Source organism: Ipomoea triloba, chromosome 9 (genome assembly GCF_003576645.1).
Source record: "Ipomoea triloba cultivar NCNSP0323 chromosome 9, ASM357664v1".
NCBI classification, from domain to species: Eukaryota; Viridiplantae; Streptophyta; class Magnoliopsida; order Solanales; family Convolvulaceae; genus Ipomoea; species Ipomoea triloba.
In genome coordinates, this window is record NC_044924.1 from 30,956,163 (window position 1) to 30,971,244 (window position 15,082).

General features: G+C 36.6%; 2 protein-coding genes across 3 annotated transcripts; both read left to right on the forward strand.

Annotated features, from left to right (window-relative positions):
• Positions 1-1,989: 1,989 nt before the first annotated feature.
• Positions 1,990-3,606, forward strand: LOC116029918. The gene is made up of 2 exons (XM_031271963.1): positions 1,990-3,235; positions 3,386-3,606. The coding sequence occupies exons 1-2, from the start codon at positions 1,990-1,992 to the stop codon at positions 3,604-3,606; spliced, it is 1,467 nt and encodes a 488-aa protein (XP_031127823.1).
• A 5,390-nt stretch (positions 3,607-8,996) lies between these two features.
• Positions 8,997-13,694, forward strand: LOC116030952 (pentatricopeptide repeat-containing protein At3g58590). 2 transcript variants are annotated; one of them, XM_031273342.1, is made up of 2 exons: positions 8,997-9,236; positions 10,916-13,694. In XM_031273342.1, exon 2 carries the CDS (start codon positions 11,041-11,043, stop codon positions 13,360-13,362), a length of 2,322 nt encoding a protein of 773 aa, XP_031129202.1. In that variant the 5' UTR covers positions 8,997-9,236; positions 10,916-11,040; the 3' UTR covers positions 13,363-13,694. The 2 variants fall into 2 exon arrangements, with proteins under 2 accessions (XP_031129202.1, XP_031129201.1); XM_031273341.1 differs by lacking the exon at positions 8,997-9,236 and adding an exon at positions 9,271-10,302.
• The last annotated feature ends 1,388 nt before the right edge of the window (positions 13,695-15,082 follow it).

The window sequence follows — 15,082 nt, forward strand, 5'->3', positions numbered from 1 at the left end:
ATATTTTCTCATATATGTAATAAACATTATATTAATGATTTTTTTTTTTTTGAAAAACAACACCGAGAAAAGTTATATATTAAAAACCAAATGTTGAATACAAGTAGGATAAACTGAAAACCAATAACGAGGACCAGGCTGAGAATTAGCGGCTCTTGCTAAGGCATGAGCAAGCTTATTCGCTGATCTAGATATGAATCTAAACGATACGGAATCAAAATGTCGTTTGAGGCTAATACAATCTCTAAGAACACAACCTGCATAAGAGAGATTAGGAAATGCCGAATTTAGAAACAAGCAAACCATTTGACAATCAGAAAATACAACCACCTTACGCCATCCACAATCCATAGCCCAGGATAAAGCTTCTTTGACTGCCATGGCCTCCGCCAGGTGAGGGTCCTGGAGACAACGAACAGACGAACTCCGGGCAGCTAGAAAAGTATCATTTCCAGTGTGAACCACCGCAGCGATGTGTCCCTTGTCCTCACCAGGGTGAACTGATGCATCAACATGAATACGAATTAAATCAAACAAGGCAGTGTCCACATCACCCACATTACCAGGACATGTAATATTATGCTCACCATGCAATGTATAGCCATTCCACTCATCAAGCAAAGAATTTGCCAACCTTAAGACATTGCCAGGATCCCATGGTTTATTACTCCAGACCAATTCATTACGACAAGTCCAAATTGACCAACACAAGGCTACACATCTGCATTTCATATCAATATTCCCAGCAGCCATAATATCGGAGAGTAAACCCTCACAAACAAGAATTCTAAGACAGTATCACACAAATTTTTGCCTACACTGGCCGTTTGCATTTCGACCGACCTATTGTAATCTAGTATTAATTGACTTCTAGGAAATTTCTTCTCTGATGGAGACTATACACCTAATATTTGTATTCTAGTACTAATTAACTTTCTTCGGATGGAGACTATACACCTAATATTTGTATTCTAGTACTAATTAACTTTCTTCGGATGGAGACTTTGATATATTAAATTGTCATTCTTATCAATTTGATTTGACCATAAATTTTTTAATCATGTTTGTAATAGCCATTTTAATGGATTTAGATATAAAACATCTTATCTTATTTCATATATGATAAATTATAATAATTATTATGATTGTCATAGATAAGTCATCTATTTGTTACGTTACTAATAGAATAATTGGTATAAAATTAAAATTAGGAAAGATCCCAAAAGTCGTCCGTGGAAAATACGTCAATCCATTTCTGTCTGCCAATATATGTCTATATAGCTTCGTATAGAAGGGCAGAAGTTGTAAGTATAATCCTCCGTCCTCCTATAAACATGTCGTCCGCGTACAGTAACTCAAACTGTACAGTGTTTGTTAGAAGAATGCAAGAGAAGAACATTTCCCCGATGCCAATTATTGGCCTCTATGTAGCACTCGCTTCTCTGATCTGCACCATTGGAATGATGATGAACTCATCTTTTACGCTTGCAATCTCGCTCTGCTACGGCTTCTCAACATTCAACATTTTCGGTCTGAATGCAACTTCGCTGACACTATTAGCTGTGGCTACCAAGCTCACTGGCGACCTCACATCTCCCATGTGGTCTTACGATGATAACATTTCAAAAATCAGTAGCACGGTTTTCTTAATTGTGGCCATGGCTCAATTTCTCACCTCCCTGGGCTCTATGAATGGCACAGATATGCTAACCAATCTCATGGCTTTGAGCATATTGGTATTCACCATCATTATATTGTGGATTTATGCATCCAACTGGGAACCGGCGTACTTGATTTCTCAATATTTCCACAAATCATCTTGGCTCTTGTATTGCTGTTCTGCATGTTCATAGTGATTGTGTGTTCAGCTCTAGCAGTTCCAGCAATTAAGAAACATGCAGAATCAAAGCATCAGACGCTAGTGAAACAGATGGAAGCAGCAGTAGTTGAGCTGAAGAGCTGAGATTGAGCATTACAAAATATTGGGTGATGGCAGTATCTGGTAGCCCTCAATTTCTGATCACAAGGTTGGCCTCTTTCGGTTTTACGTATATCATCCCCCTATTTTCTGCATTTGTTATTGGTGTTCTAGAACTGATTAGTATAAGTAGAATTCCCTATGACTACTACTGGATTACTAATTGTCAAAAGAAGCAATCTGATTATAAATGGTCGGTCAAATTGATTGTAGGTTTTCAATTTGCTTGTACCACGATATTGCCTTTCTGCACAATTATAACCTTATTATTATTTTCTGTCTGGACTTGTGAGGGCAATGGGATCAAAATCCATAGAGAAGAATTCACAGTTGAGCCCTATTGGACAGAAAAACTGGAAGAATGGAAACAAGTTCCAATACGGATGAGAATTATTAAAGGAAAGAAAGTTGAAAAATTTGTCCATGATATAAAAAGTTTGATCTTCACTTTCTGCATACTACTTCAGACTCTGGTTGTCATATTTATTAAGTTCTGTTGTGTTGTTTCTTTCTACGTCATCTGGCTTCCATTACTATTTTTAGTTACTCTTTTATGCAAACTATTGTCACCTGTACATAAAGTTTCAAATGACCAAATGAGAGAAGAGATAGAACTCAGCCAGCAATTTGTGATACTTCTTGAAGGAGATGAACAATTGCCAAAATCATTATTGAGGAATATTGTTGGTGGGTTGAATAAATATATTAAGGGGGGAAAGAATCGACAACCACGTAGTCTACTCAATCTTCTCAAACAAAGTTTCTTTTATAAAGGTGCAATACAATTTGATAACAGCCAAGTTCCAAGTCTATTAACAGAAGAGCCTCCTAACTGTTGGACATTTCCAGTGATGACACTCACAGCCATTGCCGTTGCACTTCCAAGCATTGCAAATCAACATGTTGATGAGCTTATAAGCAGTGTTGATGAAGGCCTCCAATATGCAAGCCATATAGATATCTTGGACGGGAACCGTGCGTTGAAATACACTAAAAATGCAGCAAGTGTTGTGTGGGTGGGAGTTAAGCTTCATAAGAAGTGGTTGGACATGGATCTTGGGGATACAATTAGGGAAGTTCATTCTTCCAAGGAGATTATTCAAGGTCTTGCTGATGAAGCTGAAAGGATTGTAAAAGAGTTTGGTTCCACAGGAAGCAAAAGCCTTGTGGAAAATCCTCTCTACTGGCCTCCAAATGTTTTAGCTGCTAATTCAATGTATCGAATTAGTCGGACCATTCTGTTATACTATGAAAATGGTGAGTGCCAACCTGAAGAGTTGTTTCGCAAATTAATTTTCATGATTGCAAACATATTGGCAGCTTGTCTTATCAATTTGCCGCACCTGATAGCTACCAAGTTCATAAATATTGCCTTTGAGGAAAGGCTAAATAGTGTTGGTAATGCAGCTACCCTTTTCGGAGAAATTGAAGACATTCTAAAGTTCTTTGAAGAGCGGCAACTTTGGGGCATTGGTCCAAGTCAGCCATTATACATTGATGAATGGCTTAGATGGATGGAGAGTGAGACACAAGATCCAACAGCTTTAACTTCTGCAACAAACAATGGAACCTCCCCTACTGTTGAGTCCAATGATTCCAATGATGAGCTTGTGATTGTTCCAATGTAATTAATCCTTATGTGTGCTTCTAATTATATTTTGTTTGTTTTTTTTTTTGAAAATGTAGTTGTTTTATGTTAATTTAGTACTGTTATGAAATATATATGTTGCAATATTGCTAGCTACCTTGTCTGTGAGTGCGTCTGTTACTTTCAACCTACTACAAAACACAATGCTATGTTGTTACAAAATCTTATTATTGGTTTGTATGATTACAGGTAGTCAGTCAACATGCCAACATATATCAATCTATTTTTTGAATGGTCACACTTGTATGAGACCGTCTCACGGATCCTTATTCGTGAGACGGGTCGGGTCAGGTCAAAACACCATGCAAATGTCACACTTATATGTGTAAATGTTATACTATATGCTCAAATATAATACTAATTAGGAATACAATTTTTGTTACTTATAAGAGAAAAAGTGTTACATTTTTCATAATAAGTAATGTTCACAATTTTTCCTTACTTATAAGGGAAAATATAATACTTTTGAGGAAAAATGTAATACTTTTAAATCGAAATGTAAAAGTATTATATTTTCCCATAAAAGTATTACATTTACCCTTATAAGTAACAAAATTTTTATTCCTAATTAGTATTAGATTTGAGCATATAAGTATGATATTTGTGCGTATAAGTGTTACATTTACCTAATGACCCGACCCGTGTCACGGTGAGACGGTCTCACACAAGTTTTTGCCTTTTTTGAAATGTTTGACGGCATCCATGCATCCGTGAACAATAAGCAATTCTATCTTTTTTGAAATAAACAATAAGCAATTCTAAATAAATAATATTAGAGTTAAATTGCAATATTTTACCAATCTATTATGAATTCTCATTGAAAGTTTTTCCCTTCCAATTATCTGGCTTAATTACACTATATAGGGGTAATTTATATCGCCTAATAAATAAAGCCCAAATGCATAAATGCCTACAGTTAGGCCATGAATCCCAATAAAAATACACAATTTATATACTAAATATTCACAACTCAAATTGTGAAGATTCAGTATCTAAATTGTGAATATCTAGTATGTAAATTGAGAACATTCAGTATATAAAAATTGTGAATATTCAAAATATAAATTGTGTATTTTTAGACTCGGAATATAAATTCAGTATATAAAAATCAACAACTGTACCAATAGGATCATCATTATATTTTACTAATAATTGATCCAGAATAGTAATGTCTCAATCACCTTCACTTGAATTACCAATTTCTCCATCCCCAATATTAGCAATCCACTTTGCAAATTCTTCAATCTCTTGCACTTCAACGTTTGATTGTGAGCCCCTAAGTCGTAGATTCTTGGTTAACCTAAAAACTTTACATCTCCTCCAAAGATACGAAGAATTTATACTTGCACCAACAATATCTTACCCTGTGCCCTCTGGTATTACAGGCAAAATTTGTCTAAAATCTCCACCAAACACCACCGTTTTACCTCCAAAGGTCATATAACTATTAAGATTTTTGAAACGCAACAAATCCCTCATTGTCCTATCAAGAGCTTCAAAGCAAAATTTATGCATCATTGGAGCTTCATCACATATTATTAACTTAGTTTGCACAATCAAATCTGCCAAACCACTACCTTGGTTGATGTTGCAAGTGGAATTAATTGATATCGTTATAGCAAATCGAGATGTGCAATTCGTCCTCCTGGTAAAAGAAGAGATGTAACCCCACTTGACGCTACATTTAGCACAATATCACCGCTTGACCTTAATGCAGAAGAAAGTGCTCTCCACAAGAACGTTTACATGTTCCACCATATCCATATACAAAGAATAAACCTCCAGCATAATTTTGTACATCTGAAATTACCTCATCATATATTATCCGATGTTCTTCTGTTAGTTGACTAATCAAAACTTCATTTTCTTCCTTAAGGGCATCACCATCATATGATAATTCCTCCTGTAGCAATCTGTTTCTTGTTAAACCTACATTTTCAACATTTGGATACTGCATTGCTGGAAAGTCTTTCAAACTTCTACCCATAGTGGTTATGATTTTCTCTATTTCTAAAAGTGCATTGCCTTTCATCCAAAATCAAATCTGTTAAGTAAAATAATTATATGTATTAGTTAGTTGATAGAATAAGGAATTTCAATATTTTTGGCAAAAAAAATCAAATTATACAACAAATATAATACCTAGAATTAGGGATTGTTGTCGAATATTAAATTGTGCATCATTAGAAAGATGATTCCACACAACTTCCCAAACAACCTCTAGTTTTGCTATTGATGAGTTAGACATCAACAAATTAAAGTCACAAACAGTTTTCTCAAATTACTACCGGTGGCCCATTGACTTGCTTCTTCAATTGCTTGAATGTATTCTTTGTCATCATCTACTAGCCCTCGAGCGTAACATGCATCTCTAAAGGAATAATATTGTGTACCATCAACTGTTAGAATACCAGAATAGCAAGTCGGGCCACGAACTTTATTGAGACGACATCTTAAGTAAAAAAAAAAACTTCCCATGTGCCCGGTGGAACATAGAAGACTCTACCAATTGCAAACCCTCTTTTCCTTCATTGTCATTTTCTAATATCTTTCTTCCATACAAATTTGGTTAGCATCTCAGCATATGTCAAACTTCTGGCTTCCTCATGGGTTTTATTAGCCTCAAACCATTCCAAGAACATGCTTTTTAAAACTGTTGGTCTGTTTACAATATTGTCAACTGGATCATCATTTGAAAACACAATTGTTTGTTGATTTGGCAAGTGAAAAATTAACCTCTCAACTGAGGGTTCCCTCAACTGTATATCAAAACTAAACAAACGCCAAGCAACTTCACATGGCGATATGTACCTACAATCATAGTACATATTGATTTCATCAATGACTTTCAAAGTATCTTGGTCATTGTTGGTCTTGTAAAATTCAGTTGTCACTCGATCATGGCCCTTATTAACGTTTTGAATAGGTACTTGATTTACCGTGAGTGATTGCACCACTCCACATTAATATGAGCCGATACTTTAATAACAACTTGCCATTGTGGAGTACTACGTACCTATTATCGAGAGTAATCTCGTTTCTTAGCACTTTACGCCCTTGTCCAGTCGTCTATAAATAGGATATCCATCCTCATCAAAACTTGAACAACTAACAAACTTTTTTTAGGCTTTCCAGAAAAAAAAAAAAAAAAAAAAAAAACAAACAAACTTTTTAGGAAAATGTTTAGTACATTTACTGTTAGCCATACACGGAGAAGTTGTCCGGGCTTTCCCACAAGGACCATGCATCATGAATTCTTCACCTACATTGTAGTATTCTAATTCAATTTCCCTATCTGGTATTTCAACTGAAATAATTTTGTCCAATCTCAATACCCCATTTTCTTCATTTAGTTTCTCCAAAAACATAAGAATATGAGCATGTGGAAGACCTCTTTTTTAAACTCTATGGTATATATAGCTGCAATATTTAACAAAAGAAAATTGTTAAAAATCTAATTATAAGATGTTAAATAATATTTATAATAATTTTACAGTATAAATAAACTTAAAGTGTTAAATTACCTCCAGACTCGGGTCCAAACAATTTGTTTTTGCGGCAATCTACTATAAGAGCGTCCAATTTCATTTTAAAAAGTCTACAAATGATGTCGGGACGATCTTCAGCCTTTAAACGACCATTTTTCATAAACCGCTGCACCTCAAGCCATTTCGGGTTACATGTGAATGTAATAAATAAATTCGGATAGTCAATCCATATATACAATAGCCATAGCATCTTGGTAGTTTTGAATCATATACCTAGCACCCCAATTAAAGCTAGAAGGTAAAATAATTCGGCGTCCTTGGGTAGTTGGGTCAACTTCTCCACGGGTCTAAGCATTTGTAAGACAATTATTGGTTTCACACCTTAAACTCTTAAAAAAAAAACTTAAAAAAATTTTTTAACCCGAATTATAAACGGGTTAAATGGGAGTTTCTCCAACCGTCCCATTTAGCAGTTGTTATATCGTGGGCCATGGTCCAAAAACAGCACCATTTCTTTAAGTAAAGAAACGGCTACCGTCAAGTCTTAACGGAACTCCCTAAATGAAACTATAGTTCATCTCAAATTATACTGTCTCACATTTGTTTTTATATTATCAAATAAAACTGTAGTGACTCAAAAGAACTCGTTGAAAGCCTTGGCAGAAACGGTACAACAAATAATGTGGCCCATAATATTTTGAGAGCATGCAAATAAGAGCTTGGTAACCTTGAATTCTAGCAGGTGTTATCAATCGTACGAGAGCAAAACCATATCGTAGATGCCATGGCAGGCCTGTCTAGGAATTATTCGAAAGGGGTTCATTTGCTTGCAGACCTTCCAGACGCAATAAGAAGATTACTGGTTAATGATGTTGAAGGCTTCCCTCTGTGGCAGATGTCTATTGTAATAGTTAGCTTATGTACCTGCATTACTTGGGTGTCCCCCTTCTATTTCAATTAAAAAAAAATTGTAGTTATATCAAAATGAAACTATAGTTGTGTTGAAAGAAAACTGCGATATATATAAAATGAAACTGAATAACAATTTCATAGTGTATATTGTCCAATGAAAGTGTAATTATATATATATATATATATATATATATATATATATATATATATATATATAAAGAAACTGTAGTTATGTTGAATAAAATTGAATAACAGTTTCACATATTTGAATGTATATTGTTCAATGAAACTGTAGTTGTGTTGAAAGGAGCCGCAACATATTATATATATAAGAAACTGTAGTTGAGTTGAAAGGAAACTGAATAACAGTTTCACATATTTGAGTGTATAATGTCGAATGAAATTGTAGTTATGTCGAAAAGAAACGGTATTTGTGTTGAAAGAGAACTGCGGCGTATATAAAATGAAACTGAATATGTTATACACCCAAAGTTAACGGCGCGGAACGGAACAATTTTGACCGTTTCTTTTCATTAATCAAAACGACGTCATTTTGATGCATGAACCACCATGAATTTTGGGCCCATTTAAGACCCGCACCACTTAGCCCGGATTTGATTGAGCCTAAATGGGTTGAGCCAGGATAACCCGCCCACTAAGGAAAAAAAAACAAACAAACAAAAAGCTGTAAAACAACCCTCTCAAGTAGAGATGCCAATTGTATCCAAACTCGATGGACTGACTCGTTAAGCCCAAAAAATTACAGAGTTAAAAACCGAAAAAAGAAATAGCCCGATAAACTAATCAGGCTAAACGGGCCAACCCCATAGGACTGGCGGGATGAGCTGGGTTGGCCCGTCGGGCCCTCTTTAAAGAAAAAAAAATACCTAAATTTTAATTTCTAAAAGACTAGTATTTCGCATTCAGATTTGATAAGTATTTCACATTCAGATTTGTAATTCAGTCTCCACTGTCGTCTCTCACTCTCTCCCGCTCGAAATTTCACGGCTTTCACCGCAGTCCGCCTCCCGCCGACCGCTACCCGACGCCTGCTGCCCACCGCCTGGCGCTCGCCGTCGACGCCCACCGCCTGCCGCTCGCCGTCGACGCCCACCGCCTGCCGCTCGCCGTCGACGCCCACCGCCTGCTGCTCGCCGTCAACACCCACCGCCTGCCGCTCACGCCAAAATTCCAGATTTCCAGTCTACAGGTATTGCACTCCAACATTCAAATTTCGAAGTACATAATGTATGGTTATTGGCTATTTGGCTTTTTGCCTTATTGGTTAATTTCTTAATTGCAGTGAGTAAGTTCACAGTTTTATTTTTTGATTTTTTTCTTAATAATTTGATCCTAAATTCCACCATAAAAACATTGTTGTTGTCTTGATTGTGGATTTGTGGCTTATGATTTATGAATTGTGGATTTGTGGCTTATGACTTTAACACTCTCTAGATAGTTTGTTTAGGCAATTTAGCAATATGCTACTGTTTTTCCACTTTCCAGTGCATATGTAAATATGTAATTGTTAAGTATGCAAGATTGCAAGTAGCCAAGTAATGCTAACTAGTTTTGCACTTTTGATGATGGGATTCCTAAATTTCCTATTAATATTTAGTACTCCAGTAAGTAGTAAGTAGTAAGTAGTAAGTAGTAAGTACTTGAGTAATATAATGATGGGATTCCTATTATTATGTATAATGTACAGCCCAATGTTCATCACTTCATCCGATATTTCAGTTGACCCGTTCTATTGAATTTGGATTCGGTTGATCACTTGACCCGTTTTGTCAAATATAAGTATTCATTTTTTATTTTAGTTCAAATTATTTAGCCCACCCGATTAATCCGACAACCCGAGGTTTAGGGTTAGGGCTAATCCGAATCCGAGAATAAAATAATAATAAATTAACGGACAACCCGAATCCGATAAGCTTGACAACCCGACAGGGTTAGCCCGAAATTGACAGGGTTGGCCCGATTGACATCCCTACTTCCAGCCAACACGACTAAATCCCTAAAATCTGAAGTAATAATCAACAGTCAACACGACAACACAGCCAACAGCCCAACACTGCCTCAGTTTCACTCGGCGATGGCGGCGCTACTCGAACTCGGCGACGGTGACAGTAGGTGCTCCGTCTCCCTTCTCCCTTCTAGGCGAGTCGGCATCTCCAGTCTCCCTTCTCCTTTTTCCGTTGGGCAGCAGTGCCTACTGCACTAGGTGGCACTGGCGCACCGCGGCAGTAGCTATAGCTCTAGCAGTCTAGCTCCAGGTAAACACTAAACAATACGGAGTATTTAGTAATTTAGATTTTCTTATTATTGATGTTGATCATAGCTGTAATATTATTGTTGTTGAAAACATTGAATGTTGATTGTTGAGTGCTTTAGTATTGCGTTGGAAACTTTAAAATTTGAATGTTGAATGTTGTGTTGGAACTTAGAAGAATTGGAACATTTTTTATTTTTTATGTACTAATTTTGTCAGTGTAATTGTATAAATATTTGTTAATTTTAATAAATAAAGTAATATTTAATAAATAAAGTCTAATTTTGGCAGCCATACCCCCACAGCCCCGTGGCTTGCATTCTTCTAGTGAGATGTGAGATAAGACTTAAGAGAATTAAGCTATGTTTGTTCTGTAAAGTGATGCGAATTCTGTTGCCTGCAATGCTAACACATTATTGGACTATATGAGTGTTCAGTAATTTTCATGAATACTGAAACAAATAACCATGGATATTAAGCAACTCCTAGTTTTTAAAAACTGGGTTTTGGTTATAAACTATTCAAATTCTGCATGATAAGTTTGATGTTTAGAATTTTTGCATCTTTAGCATGGATAACTTTTGGCAATTTCACTTTAATGTTTGTGTATTATGCAGGGGTATTTGATACGGCTGAAATCGAAGTGTCTGCCAGTCAGTCTAGTACTTTGTAGTTCAAATTGCTATTCCAGTTTGCAACAGAATAATATTGAAGCCAGTGACAATTTAGAGGACATGACTGCATGAGAAACCCAATCTCATTGGCTTCCATCACTGCAAATCTTTCCACCATCAAAACCCATTTCTACTTTACTACGAAATTCCACCTTTCAACCTCTATAGAGAACTGTATTTCTCATGGAGAAAATGTCAAACACCTTGAAGGCACACAACTACTTCAAGAACCTTCAACATGGGTTCAAATTCATTCGCTTTGCAGAACTAAGTCTCTTCATGCACTCACCATCAAGGTTGGCTCTACACCAACACAACCCATTTTCCCTTTCAATAATATACTGTCGAAGTATGTTCATTTTGGTAATGTACATGTTGCTCGGGAACTGTTTGAGGAAATGCCTTTTAGAAATGCTGTGTCTTTCAACACGATGATCGCTGCATATTGTCGAGATGGGAATGTACTAGAGGCTTGGGGACTGTTTTCTGAGATGAGGAGGTGTGGATTTAAGCCCACTCAGTTTACTTTCGGGGGACTGTTGTCAAGTGAGTTCTTGGATCATTATCAAGTGGTGCAATTGCATGCACTGCTTGAGAAGACATCATTGCTTCGCACTGATGCTACTCTAGGGACTGCACTGTTGGGTATGCTTGGGAGGTGCGGGTGTTTACACGAGGCCTGCCAGATTTTTGATAGCATGCCTGAAAAGAACTTGGTTACATGGAATTCTATGATTCTATTGCTTGGACAACATGGATTTGTTGAAACGTCGATGACTATGTTTGTTGAAATACTCAGGAGTGGAATGGATTTGTCTGAGTACACATTTGTGGGCCTTCTATCTGGTTGCCTCGGGATACATGATATGGAATTAGGAGAGCAAGTGCACACAGTTGCAGTGAAGTATGGATTGGATAATGCAGTTTCTGTTAAGAATTCTCTGGTTAACATGTATGCTAAATGTTCTGGTGCTCACACTGCAAATAAAATGTTTGAGGAAGCGGCAATTAAGGACATTGTTTCATGGAACATAATGATTGGTGCACTGGCAAAGAGTGATACACCGGACAAAGTGTTGACTGTTTTCTTGGAAATGTATGCTAATGGATTCTCCCCTAATGAAATAACATTTATTAGTGCTCTTAACTCCTGCTCTAGGCTGCAGAATCTGTCATGTGGAGAAGCTTTGCATGCACAAATTATCAAGAAGAAGCTTGAAAATGATGTGTACATGGGCAGTGCTTTGATGGATTTTTATGTCAAATTCGATAAATTGGAAGAAGCACATTGCTGTTTTAATGAAATGTGTGAAAAGAGTTTAGTTCCTTGGAACACATTGATGCTGGGATACTCAAATAGAGGCTCTCCTGAATCCATTTTGCTGTTGCGAGAGATGATCCGCCTGGGTTTTTATCCGAATGGCTTTTCATTTTCTATTGTTATCAAAGCGTCATCAGCAGTAGAATTACTCCAGCTTCACTCGTGGTTGGTAAAGACGGGTTACCTCAAGCATTCTTATGTATCAAGCTCTCTTATAAGCAGGTATGCCAAAAATGGTTTAATATCTGATGCCTTATGCTTCACAGATGTTAATGACATGCCACTTGATGTTGTCTCCACAAATGTGATAGCTGGGATATACAACAGAATTGGCGAGTATGACAAGACTCTGGAGTTGTTTTCCATACTCGAGGACCCCAACACTAGATCTTGGAACATTTTGATCTTAGCTTGCTCTCGAAACAGTGATCACAAAGAGGCTTTTGAAATCTTCGGACACATGAGGAGAGCTCGAGTCTCTCCCGACAATTACACGTACGTCAGCCTCCTCAGCAGCTGCAACAGACTCTGCAACCTCGGCCTGGGCAGCTCTCTTCATGGTCTACTCATCAAGAACGATTTCAGCTCCTGCGACACATTCGTCTGCAACATCATGATTGACATGTACGCGAAATGTGGGAGCCTCGAAAGTGCAACAAAGATATTTAATGACACCTCCGAAAGGAATGTCATTTCGTGGACAGCTATGATTTCATCCCTTGGCCTACACGGCTATGCCCATGAAGCGATAAGGAAATTTGATGAGATGACAGAGCAGGGCATTAAGCCTGATAAGGTGGCATTCATGGCAGTCCTCTCAGCTTGCAGACATGTTGGGTTAGTTGAACAAGGGATGGCTCTGTTTGGGGAAATGAAAGGGAAATATGGGTTTGAACCAGAGATGGATCATTACTTGATTGTTGTTGATTTGTTGTCTAGGTATGGTCATCTTGCAGAAGCTGAACAATTCATTGGCAGGATGCCTTTCCCCCCAAATGCTTCAATATGGCGTACTTTTCTTGATGGCTGCAAAAGGAAAAGAACGTCTTGTATTGAGTCATCATATTAAATAATTTATTTATTTTTTTAATTTACTAGAATGAATATAGATGGTAGGGGAGAGGAGAGTAAAAGAAAGTGATAGTAGGAGAGAGGAAATAGCTTATGTTGGAGTTCGATTTTTTTGGCAAGCTAGAGCGTGTCTCACTCACCATAAGGCACAATGGGCACATTTATGGTGTGTTTGGAAAGCAGGAAAATGACTTCTAGAAAATGTTTTCTGGAAAATGAGTCATTTTTTAGAAAATATGTTCATTTCTAGTTTTTGGATATAGTTTGAAAAACTGTCTGTGTGTTTGGTTATTTTTTTGGAAAATGAATAGAGAATTGTATAATTATATATATTTTTTATTTTATTTAAAATATTAAAATACCTTTTTTGAAGAGAAATATTAATAATAATTTTAAAACTAATATTTTAATTAAAAAACAAAAAAAAATAATCCACCCCACGGTTTCCTGCGAAAACCAGATGGTTTTCGTCGGAAACCACGTGCTCTGGTTTCCACCGAGAAACCAGAGCCCTGGTTTCTCGCTAGAAACTAGAGATGCTCTGGTTTCCCCTTTGGTCACGCGGAAACCATGTGTGGTTTTCGCTGGAAACGTTCTTTGGCGCTGCAAATTGAACGGCGGAAAATGACTTCCGCCTAAATTGGGCGGAAGTCATTTTCCGCCATTTTGGGGTCATTTTCCCAGTCAACGGAAAATGATTTTCGTTGACTGGCTTCCAAACACAGTCTTAATGTTTTTTTTTTCCCCCTTTTTTATGCATGGGTTTTTTCTCCCATTTTTTCACCCCTCTTTCTATGACCGAAAAAAAATGCTGATAAAAGATTTCGCTTGATGGGATTCCATTTGTAATAGTTTCTTCCTAAAAGGTTGAATCCTGATACTTGAACTTTCTTTTCAAATTCATGTGACCAATTGAACTACTCATGTAGGTACCATTTATAATAGTTGATACTTATTAACTTGTCTTCGCAGTCCCAATTTTCTTATCTAACATTGTTTTAAATTAGTTGAACAAGTAAAATTTGCTCCAGAAATCTTGTAAGCAATAATAGAGAAGAAAAGGGTAATATGTTAAATGTTAGATCAATCATTATACCATGGAATATATTAAAGGGTTTTATTTTTTATTTTTTATTTTTTTGAGAAACTGAAGATTTTTTTAATACATTGAATGTTTATTTTTTTATGTACTGAAAGTTTATTATTTAGATCTCTTGCGCACACAGACTAGGATATGATTAGTGGGTTGATTGCACGACTCGCAATTTACTTCTGTAATGGCTCTAAGGGCAGGGTGCTATGGGTTCAAGATTAATCCAGCGAACTTGAAATCACATTAATTTTAAAAATAAAATAAAATAAAATAAACATTTATCAATCGTTCACGTTAGAATGTGAATCATGGTCTACGGAGCTCTAGGGACAGGATGTTGCGGGCTTCAACACTGCAGTCAAAGATGCCAGCTGACCATGTCATAGCATTTAAAAATGGTGTTGGAAAGTCAAATAACTTATCATGGCAAGGCTATTTCTAACCAGTGAATAAAATTTGCTTCAATCATGATATTTAAAAATGGTGTTGGAAGTCAAATAACTTATCTTACCAAGGAATAGTGAATAAAATTTGCTTCAACTTGCCCTTGACTCTACCTAGTTAATTAAAATTTCAAACTAATCCAACAACATAGGACCAATCATGTCCCAGCAGCCTCAGCAAT

What these genes read in the sequence shown, in the direction of transcription:
- LOC116029918 (XM_031271963.1), top strand. Translation starts at nt 1,990, where the DNA reads ATGGCAGTATCTGGTAGCCCTCAATTTCTGATCACAAGGTTGGCCTCT. An exon ending in TCTGTTATACTATGAAAATG is followed by an intron (nt 3,236 to 3,385) that starts GTGAGTGCCAAC and finishes TTGGTAATGCAG; the next exon opens with CTACCCTTTTCGGAGAAATT.
- LOC116030952 (XM_031273342.1), top strand. Translation starts at nt 11,041, where the DNA reads ATGAGAAACCCAATCTCATTGGCTTCCATCACTGCAAATCTTTCCACC.